At 41.0% G+C, this 18,554-nt stretch overlaps 1 protein-coding gene across 3 annotated transcripts in view; it reads right to left on the bottom strand.

The window, feature by feature from the left end:
• The window catches only part of LOC143987283 (serine palmitoyltransferase 3-like), a 95,825-nt gene extending 79,050 nt beyond the window's left edge, over positions 1-16,775 (bottom strand). For 2 of the 3 annotated variants that reach the window (XR_013276623.1, XM_077485905.1), the window contains exon 1: positions 16,641-16,775. Coding sequence is in view for 2 of the 3 variants with exons in the window: in XM_077485905.1 (XP_077342031.1) it covers positions 16,641-16,760 (120 nt within the window). In the remaining variant the exon portion in view is untranslated. Of the gene's footprint in view, positions 1-12,357; positions 12,760-16,640 lie in introns of all 3 variants that reach the window. The other variant, XM_077485906.1, reaches the window with a different exon arrangement.
• Positions 16,776-18,554: the final 1,779 nt, after the last annotated feature.

The raw sequence follows: 18,554 nt of genomic DNA, 5'->3' as shown, positions 1-18,554 counted from the left end.
TAGGTGAGGTGAATATAGTGGTGTATACTGCGGTCAGGGCACAGACAACAACCACTACACAGCAGCAAGATAGGAAATCAGCCAAAAACGATTGGTGTGTAACTGTGTTGAAGGCACACAGAACACCCACTGCTTCAGATGCTAACACACTACACGAGGCCGCCTCAAAGGCGGCCTTATATAGTGTGGGGCGTGCACTACACAGCCTGAGCTATGATTGGCCACAGGCAGGATGCCTGTGGCCAATCATGGCTCTCCTCGCTGCTGGTGCTGCGATTGGCCAGGCATGCGGGGTCACAGTGCATGCTTGGCCAATCATGAGGCAGCAATGCACTATGCCACCGCAGTGCATTGTGGTCCGCGCGCGCGCCACTCGAATTTTGACGCGAACGGCCAAAACGTTCGGAATTCGCCGAACGGCCGAACAGCCAATGTTCGAGTCGAACGTACGTTCGACTCGAACACGAAGCTCATCCCTATCCCAGAGCCAGGATTCAGAGGGAGTTCCTGAAAGAGTCTTCATCATCACCTGCATTGCTGCCAGCAGTTTCTGTAACCAGTGTGTTGAGCGGGCATTTGCTCATTTAGATTCTGCATATGGGCATCCCTTATTCAACCCAGCTTTCTGGTACTTGTGGTGCCACTGGGAGTTAGTTCACATACTCTAACAAACACTGTATGCAGATATCTATATCCTGTTCACATCTTTACCACCAGCAATCTCATTGGATACACCACAGATTAGCCATATTTTCTATACCCTATCATCAAGGAATACCCTATTCTTAATACTTCAAGGCTAGCTGAAGATTTGCCGTATTCCAAAGAGTAAAACTTCAACTCTTTTATTCTCTCTTTTTTCACTAAAGTGACTAACGTTATTTTAAGGCACATAGAGTCTGCTCTCACTTTGGAACTCTATTTAAAGGAGCCAGAGAATTTAAACACAATAGTTTGCATAATGTTTGTCATGTCGTACTGATGTTAATGGCCTGTGGGTTGAGGAAACAGAAGTAAGTGAACCTGACAAAGTAAATTAAGTGCCAGTTCCATACCCTTTTGCTGACTTGTTCACATAGGTTACGGTGACATAAACAGGGTCTGGCACAATTTGGGCTATTTTGTATACTTTGCATTTCTCTTAACTACCAAAAGGTTATCAATTGCAAACAGTAAAACAGTTTTACACTTTTATGTGTCCCTTTTACGACAGTAAACAAACTTGAACTGTTTGACTGGTATTGTGTAAGTTTCTTATTATTGGTGACGGTTGGGAAACAAATGACTGAACCTTAGACATGGGCGCCGTCCAAAAACTTGTTTCGCTTTGTTCCGTACGAAAAAAAAATTGTAATTTGTGTACGAAATTCAATTCGGATTCATATGAAATATGAATTTTCATTAGATTCGTAAACTGTTAAAATAACGAAAGTTCGTTATGATGAATTTATCATTATGAGGGGTTCCCACCATCCCTGTGCTGTGCTGTGCTGACTTCCTGGGTTTTTAACTTTTAGGTTTGTTAACTTTTCGTAACAATTACGAATGTTCGTTATGATGAATTTATCATTATGAGGGTCCCCGCCATCCCTGTGTTGAGTTCCCAGGTCTGTACACCTGCTGTGTGTCCATTATGAGGGGTTCCCACCATCCCTGTGCTGAGTTCCCAGGTCTGTACACCTGCTGTGTCCATTATGAGGGGTTTCCACCATCCCTGTGCATAGTTCCCGGGTCTGAGTGTACACCCGCTGTGCCCATTATGAGGGGTTCTCACCATCCCTGTACTGAGTTCCCAGGTCTGTACACCTGCTGTGTGTCCATTATGAGGGTTTCCCACCATTCCTGTGCTGAGTTTCCAGGTCTGTACACCTGCTGTGTCCATTATGAGGGGTTCCCACCATCCCTGAGCTAAGTTCCTGGGTCTGAGTGTACACCCGCTGTGCCCATTATGAGGGGTTCCCACCATCCCTGTGCTGAGTTCCTCTGATTGGTGAACAAAACACCAGTCACAATTTTGTTAATTTGGATCCGAAATTCGTTAAACGAAATTCCCATAGGGTTCCCACTATCCCTGTGCTGAATTCCTGGGGTTATAACTTTTAGGTTTGTTAACTTTTCATAACAATTACAAATTTTCATTATGATGAATTTATCATTATGAGGGGTTCCCACCATCCCTGTGCTGTGCTGACTTGCTGGGTTTTTAACTTTTAGGTGCGTTAACTTTTTGTATGAATTATGAATTTTCATTATGAATTTGGATCCGAAATTCCTAAACGGAATTTTGTATTTTGTACGGCATTCGTATGCATAAAAATTTGTATTTAGAGTTTTGTACGAATGTACGAATTTCTGGAATTTCATAAGAATTTTAGATTCGTACAAAATGAATCGCACATGTCTACAGAACCTAGGGTGTCAAAGGTGACGGAGGATTTGCAGAGTCGGGGCAACCAGTGGGGTATAGATTCTTTCAGCGGCCCTTACAAGGGTAGCGCTACATAAATACCAACAGTTATGCAATGGGTGGAATCTGATTGGTTGTACATTGAATGGATTGTTTAGGAGACCTTCAGACTGTTGTTAAATCAAAATAAATTACAAAGATATTGTAGAATCCAATTGTGAGAACCGTCATACAAAAAATAAAGGGCTGCCATTGTTGCCCTTTTTATAACATACTAGTTTTCTGGTTGTATTTAGCTTCAGTAAACCCTGGTATTTATTGCGGTTCCTGATTATTGATTTAAAGAACTAAGGCCAAAAGATGAGCATGATGACCAGGCAACGATTTTTTCAGAAGGGGAGATCAGTTAGGACAGCCTAAATATTTCTGAATGGTTTATTTCGAGACACAAAACATGATGTGCTTCAATCTGCTGTCTTATTTCTTAGCCCTTGTACACACGGTCGGAGATTCTGACGGAATGTTTCATATCGGACCGTTTTGTCGGATATTCCGACTGTGTGTGGTCTGCATCGGACTGTTTACGTCGGAATATCCGACGGACCAAGTTTTCCAACTTGCCGGTAACATTTTCTGACAAAATGCTCCTATCGGACATACTCCGATCATGTGTAGCCTACTCCGACGGACAAAATGCCACACATGCTCAGATCAAATTCCTAGACCAAAGCTATTGGCTACTAGCCTGAACGTAGTCCCGTCTAACGAAATAACGTCATCACATTATGTACAATCGGATTTTCCGACAACTTAGTCCGACCGTGTGTATGCAACATCACTTCCGGGCCTCTTCCGGAATTAATCCGTCGGAATTACTCAGACGGATTTGGTAGTCGGAATCTCCGGCTGTGTGTACAAGGGCTTAGACATGACATTTGGATATCATCCAGGTTGCTCAGCAATGCAATATTAAATTTTTATGAATAACAAAAATAAATTATAGAACTCATTTATTTGATATGGGAAGATTCCAGATGTTGTCACTCAAAAAGCAAACAATTGACTTGTTGGCTTGTAAGCATTAACAATTAACATTAAACATTAATGTAAACATTGTCATTATGAGTCATAAGAAAGTTTTGAAAGGAGGAAATAACAGTACATGTCCTCCTCAGCTCATTAAGCAAGAACATATTTCAGATTTGAAGAACACCTCTGGAACTGCCAAATTTGCAATAGTTCAAAACCGGCTTTATTTAAATATGTAGAAATGTATAGCCTGATTGTGTATCTGGCATATTTTGAATTATCAGCTTGTCTGTGTGTGTGCAACATGGTCAGTTTGGAAATAAATCAGTTACATTTAATTTCCTCTTGTATCTGCCAATGTGTGGGTTGTAATAATAACACAACACAAACTCCTCTAGCATGTTCCACTAGTTTCCCTGGTTCCACTGGGTTTGACACAACAAATGTTATTACACCCAGGCGAGTCATGATCCTCATAGTTGCCAGGAAAAGATGAGTATTGGAGGGATCATGGATGAAAGTCATAGATAATACAGTATTGTGATGATGTGATCCATCTTTTCAATAGCTTAACTTTTTTTATTCTGTACATAGTTTGATTATAAATTTTACTTTTGTCTAAGTAACAGATTAAATTCATAATCTTTATATAGCCTTGTGTGGAACCTGGAATTGTGGTGACCACCGATGTTCCTAATAGATTTATAAAAAAGCACAGACCCTAACTATCCTATAGCCATACAAAACAGAAATATCAGTGTAGCAGATAACTCCAGAAGGGTATGTATGGGCTTGGTATGACGGGTAGGTAGTTGTACAGTAGCTGTCACCTGGTCTGGAGGCTTCTGCTGGCTAATGGTGGGGCCCAGTTTATACGGTGGCGCACTTAATATATGTGAATGGTTCTCTGTGCAACCTATTATTAATGTGTATCACATGTTCTATTAAGTGCAATATTATCAGTCTCAACTTATATGTGAAGTGCGTCAGCTAACACTGAAATATGTTTCAAACATTCAACCTCAGATATTCTTATTTTAAAAGTGCATAAAATCGAATATATCTGAAAGTGCAATACAATATGAGACTTAATTTATCCTCTCTAAATATTAGGTACAATCTTTCATATACGTTTTTTTCGAAGTGACAATAAATATAATATTAATAAAATAATATCAACACTATTCACATATTCAATGTGCTAACTATCGTCCATGTAATGTATGTAATATAAATAAAGACCACTGAATAAGTCCTCAGTATCAACAGATACTTGTAAATATTTCTTTGTGTAATATTCCCCAAATGAGTGCTACCATCCTTCACACTGTGCACTCACCTTTAATTATTGACCTCATTATTCTGTAGGTCACTATGTGCATTACCTTTAAAGGGCCTCATTCCCCTCCTCTGGGTGCCTCTAGATTAGGATCAGGATTAGTAAGTAGCTTTATGCCTCACATCACATCATTAGTTATTTTTTGAGCTCTTCTGCTCAAAAAATAAATAAATAAAAAGCACACATAGTGCTTTATCCTTTTAAAAATCCACTTTATTAAAAGACCAGAATAACACATAACATGTGCTATAGTGGACCATTCAGTCAGTGCACTGCCAAAAAGGTGCTTTAAAATAATCAGATGTATTGCCCATACATTTTGGCATCACCTCACCAAACATCCAATGTGGCTACTTCCAGGTTGCACAATGACGTCATTAGACTCTGCCCTGATGCGTTTTGTCACTGCCCATGTGACTTCTGCAAGGGTAAACAGTGGTGCACTTGATTACTGACCCTTTAAACCTGCATGTAGAGGTTGGTTTTGCGGTTATTCAGCAAATGGGCAGTCTCCTGCTGTACTGAACTGCTTACAGTGGGCAGTAAGCACAGCCGCAACTGCTCACCAGTCCTGTCACTTACTGAACCTTGTCCTGGACACCTGTTTGTTTCTTCACCTCCAGAACTCAATCCTTGGTGTCTCATTTCTTAAATCTGGTCCTCAAAGCTCAGTCTCAGTACCCTGATCCTCACGGACTTAATTCCCAGGACTCTGGGGCTCAGGCTGTCACTGGAGCCTGTACACACACAGACAGAGGCAAAGAGATGTGTTCTGCTTTGGTCTCCAGCAGAAAGAGAGCCTTCTCTCCCCAGAAAGCCTGGAAAAGCTCTATTTTCTCCTCAACTGTTTGTGGGGATTTCTGGGTTTGCAGTTGCAAAAACACCCAGAATGTATGAATCCTGGGAGTGGTATGAAATGCTTATACCCTAAATCATAAGAGGAGATGCTTCCAAAAATACCATACAAAAACACCAAAAAGGAATATGCACCTACAAAGGCTACTAATTCAATGGAAATTGTAGTTTATCCACTTCAGCCCCGGAAGGATTTACCCCCTTCCTGACCAGAGCATTTTTTGCTATTCTGTACTGTTTCGCTTTAGCTGACAATTGCACAGTCGTGTGACATTTTTGCTATGATAAATATCCCCAAAAAATATATTAAAAAAACAAATTTCTTCCACAGTTTAGGCCGATATGTATTCTTATACATATTTTTGGCAAAAAAAAAATCGCAATATGTGTATATTGATTGGTTTGCACAAAAGTTATAGCGTCTACAAAAAAGGGATAGATTTATGGCATTTTTATTATTATTTTTTTTAATAGTAATGGCGGCGATTTTCATCAGGACTGCAACATTATGCCGAACACATCGGACACTTTTGACACTATTTTGGGACCATTGTCATTTATACAGCAAGCAGAGCTACAACTAGCCACTGATTACTGTATAAATGACACTGGCGGGGAAGGGGTTAAACACTAGGGGGCGATCAAGGGGTTAAGTGTGTCCTAGGGAGTGATTCTAACTGTGGGGGGGGGATGGGCTCAATACAACATGACAGGGATCACTGCTCACGATGACAGGGAATAGTAGATCTCTGTATGTTGCTAGGCAGAACAGGGAAATGCCTTGTTTACATAGACCTCACCCTGTTCTGCCTCTCCTCGCCACAATCGCGGACCGCCGGCGAACATCAAGGGACCCGCTGACACTGGCGAGTGTGTGATAGGTGGCAAATTAAAGGGACATACAGGTACGCCCATTTGCCTGCCTGTGCCATTCTGACAATGTATATGTGTGTGCCGCGGTCGGCAAGTGGTTATTGGACATACATATGTAGCAGGCATGTTGTAAGGCAATTTCGCCTTCTGGCCACAAGATGGAGACAAAGAGATGCTGACTTGTCCTTCCAGAAAACTCAGAGACACAAAGCAGAGTGGGAAAAAGGGGAGTTTCAGGAAGTGCTAAGGTAAATGAGGAGAGGGAAGTGCTGAGGTCAGAGAAAAGAGTGAGGAGAGTGGTCTGAGATACCAGCATCTGATTGAGGGGAGAGACACATGCTGACACCAGGGACTTGCACAAAATGTTAAATACTTTAAAAAAAAATTGTGAACCCATGGCTGCATTGATTGGCATTTTTGTATGTGTCTGCCCGGAGTTCAACTTTAAAAGAAAAGCTTGATGCACCCAGGCTGTTTTGATGTATTTATAAAGTCATGTTCTGACATTCAGAAAAGGCAAGTCACAAACACCCACTAGAAAAGCAAGTTCTTCCTAACTGTGGACTTTTAGAAGTTGCTGTTAACCACAGTTGGGCGTTAATTGTCCTGTGTGGTTCTGGAAGTAGCAGTGCAGAGACTGGAGGCTCCTGTACTTGGTGAGGAAGACGAGACGACTGTTGAAGGTTGCAGCACAATAGAGCTCAGTGTCCCCGCCAAAGCTCAGCACACATTGCTTATTCAGACATGCTAAAAATGTCCGAGCTCCAAAATACCTCGCTTCTGTACAAAGCTGTAAATGGGACGTGGGAGACACATTTATTTACAGCCAACAAATCTGATGGCTTGTAAAAAAACATGATGACTGCAATGTGCCTTCCCCACCACTCTCCTCATCACACTGATGTACTCCTCCCAAGGGCAGAAATCCCCTTAATATACCTGAATTACTGGGGAATTATTCCTTTAGGATCCTCAACACTCACATGTATTTCACATGTGAATATGTGTTGGCCCAGCTCCTCAGCCCCTCCCCTCCTTACATAATAGTTTATGTAGCTGTCAGGAGACCAGCAAAGGGGAATACTATATACGTATACAGTATCTCACAAAAGTGAGTACACCCCTCACATTTTTGTAAATATTTTATTCTAACTTTTCATGTGACAACACTAAAGAAATTACACTTTGCTACAATGTAAAGTAGTGATTGTGCAGCTTGTATAATAGTTGTATAACAGTGTAAATTTGCTGTCCCCTCAAAATAACTCAACACACAGCCATTAATGTCTAAACCGCTGGCAAAAAAAGTGTGTACACCCCTAACTGAAAATGTCCGAATTGGGCCCAAAGTGTCAATATTTTGTGTGGCCACCATTATTTTCCAGCACTGCCTTAACCCTCTTGGGCATAGAGTTCACCAGAGCTTCACAGGTTGCCACTGGAGTCCTCTTCCACTCCTCTATGACTATCTATAACATCACGGAGCTGGTGGATGTTAGAGACCTTGCGCTCCTCCACCTTCTGTTTGAGGATGCCCCACCGATGCTCAAAAGGGTTTAGGTCTGGAGACATGCTTGGCCTGTCTACCTTTACCCTCAGCTTCTTTAGCAAGGCAGTGGTTGTCCTGGAGGTGTGTACTGAGACTGAGCTTTGAGCACCAAATTGCAAGGACTGAGCCACCAAGGATCGAGTTTTGGAGGTGAAGAAACAGACAGGTGTCCAGGACAAGGTTCAGTAATTGCCAGGATTGGTGAGCAGTTGCAGCTGTGCTTACTGCCCACTGTTAGCAGTTCAGTACAACAGGAGACTGCCCATTTGCTGAATAACCCCTAAAACCAACCTCTACATGCAGATTTAAAGGGTCAATAATCAAGTGCACCAGTTCACCCTTGCAGAAGTCACATGGGCAGTGATGAAATGCTACAGGGCAGAGTCTAATGACCTCATTGTGCAACCTGGAAGTAGCCACATTGGATGTTTGATGAGGTAATGCCAAAGTTTTACACTATTTATTTTAAAGCACTTTTATGGCAGTGCACTGACTAAATGGTCCACTATAGCATGTGTTATTCTGGTCTTATTCTGTTATTTTAATAAAGTGGATTTTTAAAGATCCACATCCACAATATAGCCCTCCCCATGAACTACAGTTCCCATGGTCCTGTATCAGGTCTCCTTAAGCTGCTGCAGACACTCTGGCTGAAGGGTGGATCCCTTGAGTTGAAGGAGCAGGTGAAGAATTTCAAACAGCCCACCCTGCCAGTAGCACGGGCAGGAAGTCCTCAGTTGCACACTCACACAGGAGTCATGATGCTCCTCCCGGTCCTGCTGGGTACCTGGCTACATAAGTGTTCAGTACAGCATTCCTATAAGTAGTGTTAACACATAATATAGGTGCAATATTGCTGATCATTTATATTTGCTACATTCTCCATAGATAAGGAATAGTTGTCACCATATCTGATCTGAGTAGACTTTACATTTTCTTCAAGGTTTTTAAAAAAGTTTGGCAGATTTAAACTAGAAGGCTTGCATTTTCACGCATTTCTACCAATATAGGGTTTAACTAAATATTTAAGGGCACTGTATTAAACCTTTGATGGGGCTTCTTAGTTGCTGTACCTTTATCCTGTATCTATGGCACCTGATCCATATTTTAAACTTAATAAATACCCCTTCTAATGAATCGGATCAATGCAAAGAGCTCTGCTACAGAGTGAAGTATTAGCAAATGGTTCCGAAGGGAAGGTATGTATAACACCGCTTATTTCACAAGTTAGTGCCTTTTTTATTTTGTTGAGCCTCTGACTACACTTTAACACTTTCAATGTTTACATTACTGTGAAATAAATACATAAAGTCTTCTTAACTCTTCTAAATTGAGAAAAAAAAGTAGCGGATGCTGCTCCTAATTAACAAAGGGATAGCAGGCCCCTTTGTTAATTAGGGGCAATCTGCTCTGTTTTCTATGCTGTGCAGTGTGAAAGACACTGCATAGACAGCAGAAGTTTTAGCAAACGGGCCGAAGGGCAGGTATGTGAAGTTATAGCAAACATGCCAAAAGGTAGGTATGTATAATTCCATTTCTTTTACAGGTTAGTGCCTTCTTTATGCTGACCCCCCAACATGGGTACTTTAACACTTTGAATGTGTATATTGCTGTGAATTAAATACATTGGGAAAAGAATGGCACAAGCATAAAGCCTGCTCCACTCTTCTAAATGGAGTAAAAAGGAGCAGATCCTAATTAGCAAAGACCCTTTGTTAATAAGAAGGGATCTGTTCCATTTATGTCATGAAGTGTGAGAGATACGGCATAGTGAGCAAAAGATTTTGAGTTGATTGCTCTGGTTCGCTCTGACTGCCCCCACCCCCCTGCTCAGCATAGAGGAAATGGGAGGAGGAGGGCTGTTAACCCTGCATTTACCAGGATGGGTTTTCTCTGCCGATATGCAGGTTGTGCCCATGTAGTGTGTTTACTGCATGGGTAGAGATAGATATGTGTGCTGCCTGCCAGTTTACTGGCAGGCAGTTCACATTCCGTATGCAAGGTCCAAAAGTTTTCTATATTGAAAACTGCAGAAATCCCTTTGTTAAGTATGGAACCCATGCCAGTTTCTATTTTATTGCCACTTTCACCAATATCCTGCATCGTTATAATGACAAAAAAAATTATAAATTCCCCCATTAGCACTGGCATTGTTACAGCCTGTCTTACTTTAACCTTGTTAATATAGAATCATATAGGTTATCACCTAAACTGTTGAGCTAGCCATAGTGAGTTGTTACCAACTTTAATTGAATCAATGTGTTTTAACAATAACTACATTGTAAAGTACAAATAAAATCTTTTCATAAAGTTTATGATTTAATACTTTACTATTAATGTATTATCTGAACAGAAACTCTCCTAATTTGTTTCTCTTTTGCACAGAAAGAATGGTAAACTGCCTCTGATGAATTGAAAAAATTGCTCCCCCAATGATTTCCCTGGAGCTAGCTGGTGTGGGGCCCTCCTCCCTCAGCTTCCCCTTTGCACGTGAGGATTGGACACCCTTCCTCGGACACCTTTTTTATAGTTTTTGCGCTATATGCTCCTTAGCTCGCTTTTTTGGCACGCTAGTGAATGCATTGATGATGTACACAAGTTTCTATGTAGCCCAATGCTCGGCGGTCCAGTTAGGTTTCCTTCTCCCCTCTTTTTTGTATTCCCTTTCTTCCTTTTCTTCTCCTCCTTTTCCCTTTTTACTTCTTTTTTTTTTGCCACATCAGTGAACGCTTAAATCAACTCTACCATTCATCGTAGTCCCGACTCGTTTCAGCATCATTGTAGCATTTATCTCTTACATATATGTGGGGTTTATTTTTTTATTTTTTGTGCCCATAGGGCTACGAAAAGGTCTTCTCACCATATACATATGTTTACAAAATATTATCCCGCCCAACTCCGTGCCTCCCACCCACCTCCCACCCTAGGTCTCTCCACTTATCTAATGTCCTGCCCATTCGGCCCGGACTCGTGTTATAATACTTCTGCCATTTTTACTTCTACATGTTGTCCTATCGAGGTCCCTGTGGACCCAGCTGTTTTTTGCGTTGACTCTACCCACTGTTATGTGAATATGCCTACCTTCCTCCCACTTCCTGTTGTGTTTGCAGGATAGGAAGTGTAAACATAGATGGCCTAAATAACATGATTGCTTTTAACCATTACCTATTTCATCCTAAATGATAAAAAAAGTTTTTGCTTTAGATACCTTAGTAAATGTTCACTTAGCTTTCAGCTATGGCCAAAAGTTTTGAGAATGACCCAAATATTCATTCTCACACAGTCTGCTGCTTCAGTGTTTTTGAGTCCTTTTGTCAGATGTTACTATGGTATACTGAAGTATAATTACAAGCATTTCATAAGTGTCAAAGGCTTTTATTGACAATTATATTAAGTTTATGCAAAGAGTCAATATTTTCAGTGTTGACCCTTCTTTTTCAAGACCACAGCAATTCACTCTGGCATGCTGGCCAACAACTTTTGGGTCACATCCTGACTGATGGCAGCCCATTCTTTCATAATCAATGCTTGGAGTTTGTCAAAATTTGTGGGGGGTTTTTTGTTCATCTGTTCATCTGCCTCGAGACCACACGTTCTCAATGGGATTAAGGTTTGGGATGTTTCCTGGCCATGGAACCAAATTTTTTACGTTTTGTTCCCCAAGCCACTTAGTTATCCCTTTTGCCTTATGGCAAGGTGCTCCATCATGCTGGAAAAGGCATTGTTCATCACCAAACTGTTCCTGGATGGTTGGGAGAGGTTTCTCTCAAAGTTGCATTTCTGTGCAACTCGCATGCTATTCAGTGTGATGTAATTTGAGCCCATTCAGTTTGAATGGACTCAAATCGCACCACATCGTACCAAAGATGTGCATGCACCAATTTTAGAAATGCACTCAAATGGATCGCATGGCCATTTTGTACCATGCGATCCAATGCAGGTAAACAAACATTGCGTTTGCAACCTGCCTTCAGGATGTCATTAACATTGCACTGACCCCTGCTGCAGATCACAGATCACAAAGGCAGTGAGATTTAAACGTGGTGTGAAAAACGCACACAGATTGCGGGTTTCCTGCACTGAGTTCTTGTGTGAATGGAGGCTTAGTCAGTAAAGTAAAGCCATGCTTATTGTTATGATCCAATCATGAGCAAGAGAAACAAAATACCAGTTTCGTAAGGTTCCTACACTTTAAAGATAATATAACTTCACAGTATTTACTAACATTTTACATTCCTCTGTACAAAGAATATGCCTAGGTGGAAAGGAAAACAATCTTTATAGACTTCAGTCTGAGCCTCCTACCTTAATGATGTTCTTCTCATCCGTCATGCTACTGATGGTAAACGAATTAGAAGACTTTGTTTGTATTAGGAGTTCCGTCATCCTTTCGGTCCTTGCAGTGCCCAACGTTGTTTTCAAATACCCGCCATAGAACAAGTGGGACAGTCTTTTTTAAATGTCATATACTGTTGGCCTTCCTACAGCAAAATGTTGATGGTCGAGAATTGCATCAACAGTGCCTGCAGCAACTGTCCAGAATAATGAAGTGGTAACTTCAACGTGGTGCCAATCAGAGTGGATTCTGCAGCAATGTCCTATGCTGTGCCTGGCACTGCTATTTAGAAATAGTTACCTGGCCTGTAGCCCAGACATCAGGAAACAGAACTCTGGAATCATCAATGGGACGGGCACTAGCTAGGCATTCTGTAATACAGCAGGCGGTTAAAGCTGTTAAGCCTTTGACAGTGTGATAAGAGATGATTGTAGTGGATTTAGTCACAAGAAATGAGGCAGTTAAAGGACACACTTGCCAAGTATAAAGATGACCTTTATTACTTAAGCAACTTTTAGTTAGGAGTATTTAACCACTTCAGTGCCAGAAGATTTTCCCCCTTAATGACCAGGCAATTTATTGCAATACAGCACTGCATCGCTTTAACTGACAATTCCGCGGTCATACGACGTTGTACACAAAAAAATAGACTTCCTTTTTTTCCCCACAAATAGAGCTTTCTTTTGGTGGTATTTGATCACCTCTGCAGTGTTTATTTTTTGCGCAATAAACAAAAAAAAACTAACATTTTGAAAAGAAAGCAATATTTTTGACTTCTTGCTATAATAAATATCCCAAAAATTTTTTTTTTTTAATTCTTCATCAGTTTAGGCCGATATGTATTCTACATATTTTTGGTAAAAAAAAAAAAAAAATGACAATAAGCGTATATTGATTGGTTTGCGCAAAGGTTACAGCATCTACAAAATAGGGCATAGATTTATGGCATTTTTATGATCTTTTTTTTTAACTAGTAATGGCGGTGATCAGTGATTTCTAGCAGGAGTGCGACATTGCGGATACTTTTTTGGGACCAGTCACATTTATACAGCGATCGGTGCTATAGAAATGCACTGATTGCTGTATAAATGACACTGGCAGGGAAGGGGTTAACATTAGGGGGCGATCAAGGGGTGAAATGTGTTTCTAACTGTGAGGGGGAGGGGACTGACTGGGACTACAAAGCGATCACTTTTCCTAAGGTACTAGGAACAGACAATCTCACTGTACTCTCTTGTCAGAACGTTGATCTGTTTACATTGACAGATCCCTGTGCTGGCTCTACGTGGAGCGATCGTGGGTGGCTGAAGGACATCGCGGCCACCGGCCATGCACATCAGCTCCCCCGCCGTGCAGCGCGCGCGCTCGCGCCCGCACCTGCTATAGCTGTTAAAAGTACCAACGTACAGCTACAGCGATTCGGGGAAGGAGCCAATCTGCCACAGTATAATGACGGTGGCTTGTTGGCAAGCGGTTAAAGCACAAGTTCACCTTCAGCACCAAAAATCGAATACCTTCATAAATCACACCTAACACTGATTACAATCTTAATCTCTGTGTTGTGGATAAAAAATTGTCAGAGGCATTTCAAAAAATGCATTCAGAGCTTCTCTTTCTGTTTTCTACTTCCTTCTAGCAATGCCATCTTGGAATGTAGTTTACTGAGCCAATAGGAAAGGAAACTACGATTCCCATGAATCATTGCATTCTCTGTTTCCCTGGAATGTGAACTAGCATTTCACTGCTCAGCTTTCTCCTCCCCTGTCAGCTCCATCCTGACTCATACATTCTGCTTTATTCATATCTTATAATAAGAATAAAAATGTGTGTTAAAAAAAAAAAATCACAAATTCCCAGTATGTATGAATGTGTGTATATATATATATACATATATATATATATATATATATATATATACATACATACATATATACATATATACATATATATATATATATATATATATATATATATATATATATATATATATATATATATATATATATATACATATATATATATATATATATATATATATATATATATATATATATATATATATATATATCACATAAATAATTTTTTCTTTTTTTCTTCTGTTTCTTACTATTTCTCTTGCTCTCTCTATCTCTCTCTTTTCTACCTATTTATTTTTCTACCTATTCTACCAACTATCTGTGCACTTTTAATAAAGTGCCTGATATCTTCACACACTAAGTGCATACAATCAAATGTATTGCTGAACAAGAAAAATCAACATAAAATGCTTAGAAAATGTATTGATCACTTTAAAACCCTCATAGATTAAGTGCATAAAGTCCAATGCTGTAAAAAATAAATAAATAAAGTAACGTGTCCACTGTCCTTTCTATTTACGTGTACAAAAATATAGTGTATATTTTGAAGATATTATGTAGTTAACCACTTCAGCTCCAGAAGGATTTACTCCCTTAATGACCAGGCCATTTTTTGTGATACAGCACTGCATTATTTGAACTGACAATTGAGTAGTTGTACAATGCTGTACCCAAATTAAATTGATGTCCTTTTTTCCCCACAAATAGAGCTTTCTTTTGGGGATGTTTGATTCCCCTCTGCGGTTTTTATTTTTTGCGCTATAAACAAAAAAAGACCGACAATTTTGAAAAAAAGCTATTTTTTTACTTTTTGCTATAATAAATATCCCCCAAAAATATATAAAAAACAAATTTCTTCCACAATTTAGGCCGTTATGTATTCTTATACATATTGTTGGTAAAAAAAAAATAAAAATGCAATATGTGTATATTGATTGGTTTGCGCAAAAGTTATAGCGTCTACAAAAAAGGGATAGATTTATGAAAAAAAAAAAAAACACAAAAAAAAATCTAATCTTTAGGCCAATATGTATTCTGCCTGAGATATTGCAGTGGACAAATTGGAGACCTAACTGACACTTTTGATACTTTTTTGGGACCAGTGACACTAATACAGTGATCAGTGAGGCAGAGCATGAGAGAGAGAGCGAGTGAGAGAGGGACTACAAACAAAATAGACAGACTGAGTGCCCACAGCCTGGAAATCAAGAATGAGAGAGAGAGAGAGAGAGAGAATGAGAGAGAGAAAATGAGAGAGAAAGAGAGAGAATGAGAGAGAGAGACTGAGAGAGGGAGAGAGAGACCGAGAGAGAAAGAGAGAGAGAATGAGGGAGAGAGAGACTGAGAGAGAAAGAGAGAGAGAATGAGAGAGAGAGAGAGAGAGAACGAGAGAGAGAATGAGAGAGAAAGAGAGAATGAGAGAGAGAGAACGAGAGATAGAGAGAGAATGAGAGAGAAAGAGAGAATGAGAGAGAGAGAATGAGAGATGGAGAGAGAGAATGAGAGAGAGAATAAGAGAGAGAGAATGAGAGAGGGAGAGAGAGAGAGAGATAATGAGAGAGAAAGAGAGAATGAGGGAGAGAATGAGAGCGAGAGAGAGAGAGGGGGGTGTGTGTATGAGAGAGAGAGAATGAGGGAGAGAATGAGGGAGAGAGAGAACGAGAGAGAGAATGAGAGACAGAGAGAATAAGAGAGAGAGAGACAGAGACAGAGAGAGACAGAGAGAGAGAGAGGGAGAATAAGAGAGAGAGAGAGAGAGACAGAGAATGAGAAAGAGAAAGAGAATGAGAATGAGAGAGAGAGAGAATGAGAAAGAGACAGAGAGAGGGAATGAGAGAAACAGAGAGAGAGAGAGAGAGAGAAAGAAAGAGAGAATGAGAGAGAGAGACAGAGAGAGGGAATGAGAGAAACAGAGAGAGAGAGAGAAAGAAAGAGAGAATGAGAGAGAGAGAGTGGGTGAGAGAATAAGAGACAGAGAGAGAGAATGAGAGAGAGAATAAGAGAGAGAAAAATAGTAACAAGGGGTTCACAAAATCAGATAAGCTGTGTTGCCTGTCAGTTTAATCTCAGCTCAAAGTACAGATAGGGTTAATAGGAAATAACTTCACATAGATGCTTACAATAGAGCAATCAGATTACAAAGCCTTTAGGACAAAGATAGAGATGCAACAAAGGGGTTAATGAGTTCACAAAGCTTCCCTGTCAGTAATCTGAGCTCCTAGGCAAACGTGGCATCCATAAACTGTCTGCACTCTGTATATACAAGCAGCCTTGTACCTTTCACTATAATCTCGGCTGTCCTCAGTGCAGAGCTATCACAATAGAAGGTATACATGGTCACATAGGACCTGCCTGTAAAGAAGGAGTCCTGTTCCACTTGTAGCCAGCTATCTTACCTGCATTATCAGAAGACACTTCGTAACATTGCTGCAGTGAAACTGTTTCCCTCTAGTTGCAGCAAAGACTGTGTCATCACATCCTTCCTGCAGAGTGAATAACACCAGGAAGCAAAGCATTCAGGGAATTGTAGTTCCAGGACTCAAGGTTCACATTGAGATTACTCTGTTTTAGGACTACGACTTCCAGACTGCTGAGCAAGAGAACAACAGACTGCTGGGAGAGGCTATAAAAAAGGCTGTTCTAGGCCTAGATCTCTCTCTCGGGAGCGGCGTATATCTGCATGCAGGGAATCTGTGACAGGGTGATCTGCAGCTGAGTCGCAGCCTGCTCTGGCGGAATTACCCAACCGATATCTGGAGGGACACATGCAGACAGTCCCCTTTCACTGTCTGGCGGCAGTCCAAAGGCCGCTTCTGTTCCATCCACCCTGCAAAGATATCGGATCTGTGTGAGCCGTGGTGTTGTGCGGCAGAGGCCGGATGTCATCCCTTGAGCCACATTCTTGAGAGATCTTCATCATCATAAACCTTCATCATCATCATCATCTCCTGTTGCAGAGTGTTGAGCGGGCAACAGCCCAGTCTTATAGACACTGTATATAGACATCATTGTCTCTTTCACTCATTACCATCTTTAGTTCAAGGATCTATATCAACATATGATAGACACTATATACCAACATCTTTGCCATTCATTATTCTGCTGATGCTTGTAGTTCCACAGAATGTAACATCTTTAAGGCAGTGATCATTGTGAATCTAGCTACAGTTTTGATTTACACAGGAAGATTGTCTGCTGGTTATACACAGCCTATTGGATCAGTTACTTTGCCTTAACATTCAATATTTCTTGCATTCAATTAAACACCTAAAAGCTAGCTGAAGATTAACATGATTTCCACACAGCAACACAGGACTACTTTCACCTCCCTCCGGGGCTGAAGAGCAGATCTGTCAAGTGGTGAGGACATTATGCCCAGACAGGAAGGTGTGAGTGATTGATGTTAAACCAGACCGTGGAATCTCTCGCACCTGCGCACTGCTAGAGTGGAAGCAAGGAGTCCCTGACCATTTCCGAGGGACCCGTGTACAATTGGCTAGCAATACTGAGCTTTGTCTAATTCAGCTGAAAGCATCAGATACATGTCCAGCCAGTTCCAGCACCAAGCCAGACCCAGAGGTCACAACATCAAACCAGCTACTGTACATCCTTTGAAGACTCCTCTTCCCTCCTAATGGCCAAGTTTGGGAAGCTATTCATAGGGCTCCTTAAAAATACGGTAGTGTCAACCAATTGTGATTATCACAAACTATGGTACTTCTCGAGGGAAATTTCCCACACCCCCAGGAGAAGATCATTTTGATACCTGGATTGATCAAGCCACCCAAGCGGTCGAAGAGTGGAAAGTGATTGACACGATAAAGAGGCAAAGGGTGGTTGAGAGTCTGTGGGCCCCAGCTTCTGATCTAATTCAAAATCTGAAATGGGATAAACCCAGCTGTTCTGTTTACCAGTGTCTAGAAGCACTTTGTGAGGTTTATGGAAAAATAGAAGACTGCACGGAGCTGATCTATCTCTTCCACCACACATACCAAATGGAGGGTGAAAGGCTAACAGCCTATGTTACACAGCTGGACCAGATCCTTCAGCAAGTCATTATGAAGGGTGGGATGGAAGCCAAAGCTTCCAGTAAAGCCTTAATGACATAGACGCAAAGAGTACAGCCACTAGATCCTATTGTGCTACAGCTTCAAGCCAGGAGTTCAGGTGACCTTCTCAGCTAATCTTATGAAGCCTATTAAAGAGGTGGAGGCCCCCTCATCACAGCCAAGACACAAAGACCTGAGTCTGCCAAGAGTCTCAAACATGGTGCTGTGGCCTACATCATACAGGCTGGGACTGAACTGGAG

Source organism: Lithobates pipiens, unplaced genomic scaffold (assembly GCF_037356315.1).
Source record: "Lithobates pipiens isolate NorthernLeopardFrog02 unplaced genomic scaffold, aLitPip1_a1.2 Scaffold_18, whole genome shotgun sequence".
Classification (NCBI taxonomy): domain Eukaryota; kingdom Metazoa; phylum Chordata; class Amphibia; order Anura; family Ranidae; genus Lithobates; species Lithobates pipiens.
This window is presented reverse-complemented; position numbering and strand designations above follow the sequence as displayed.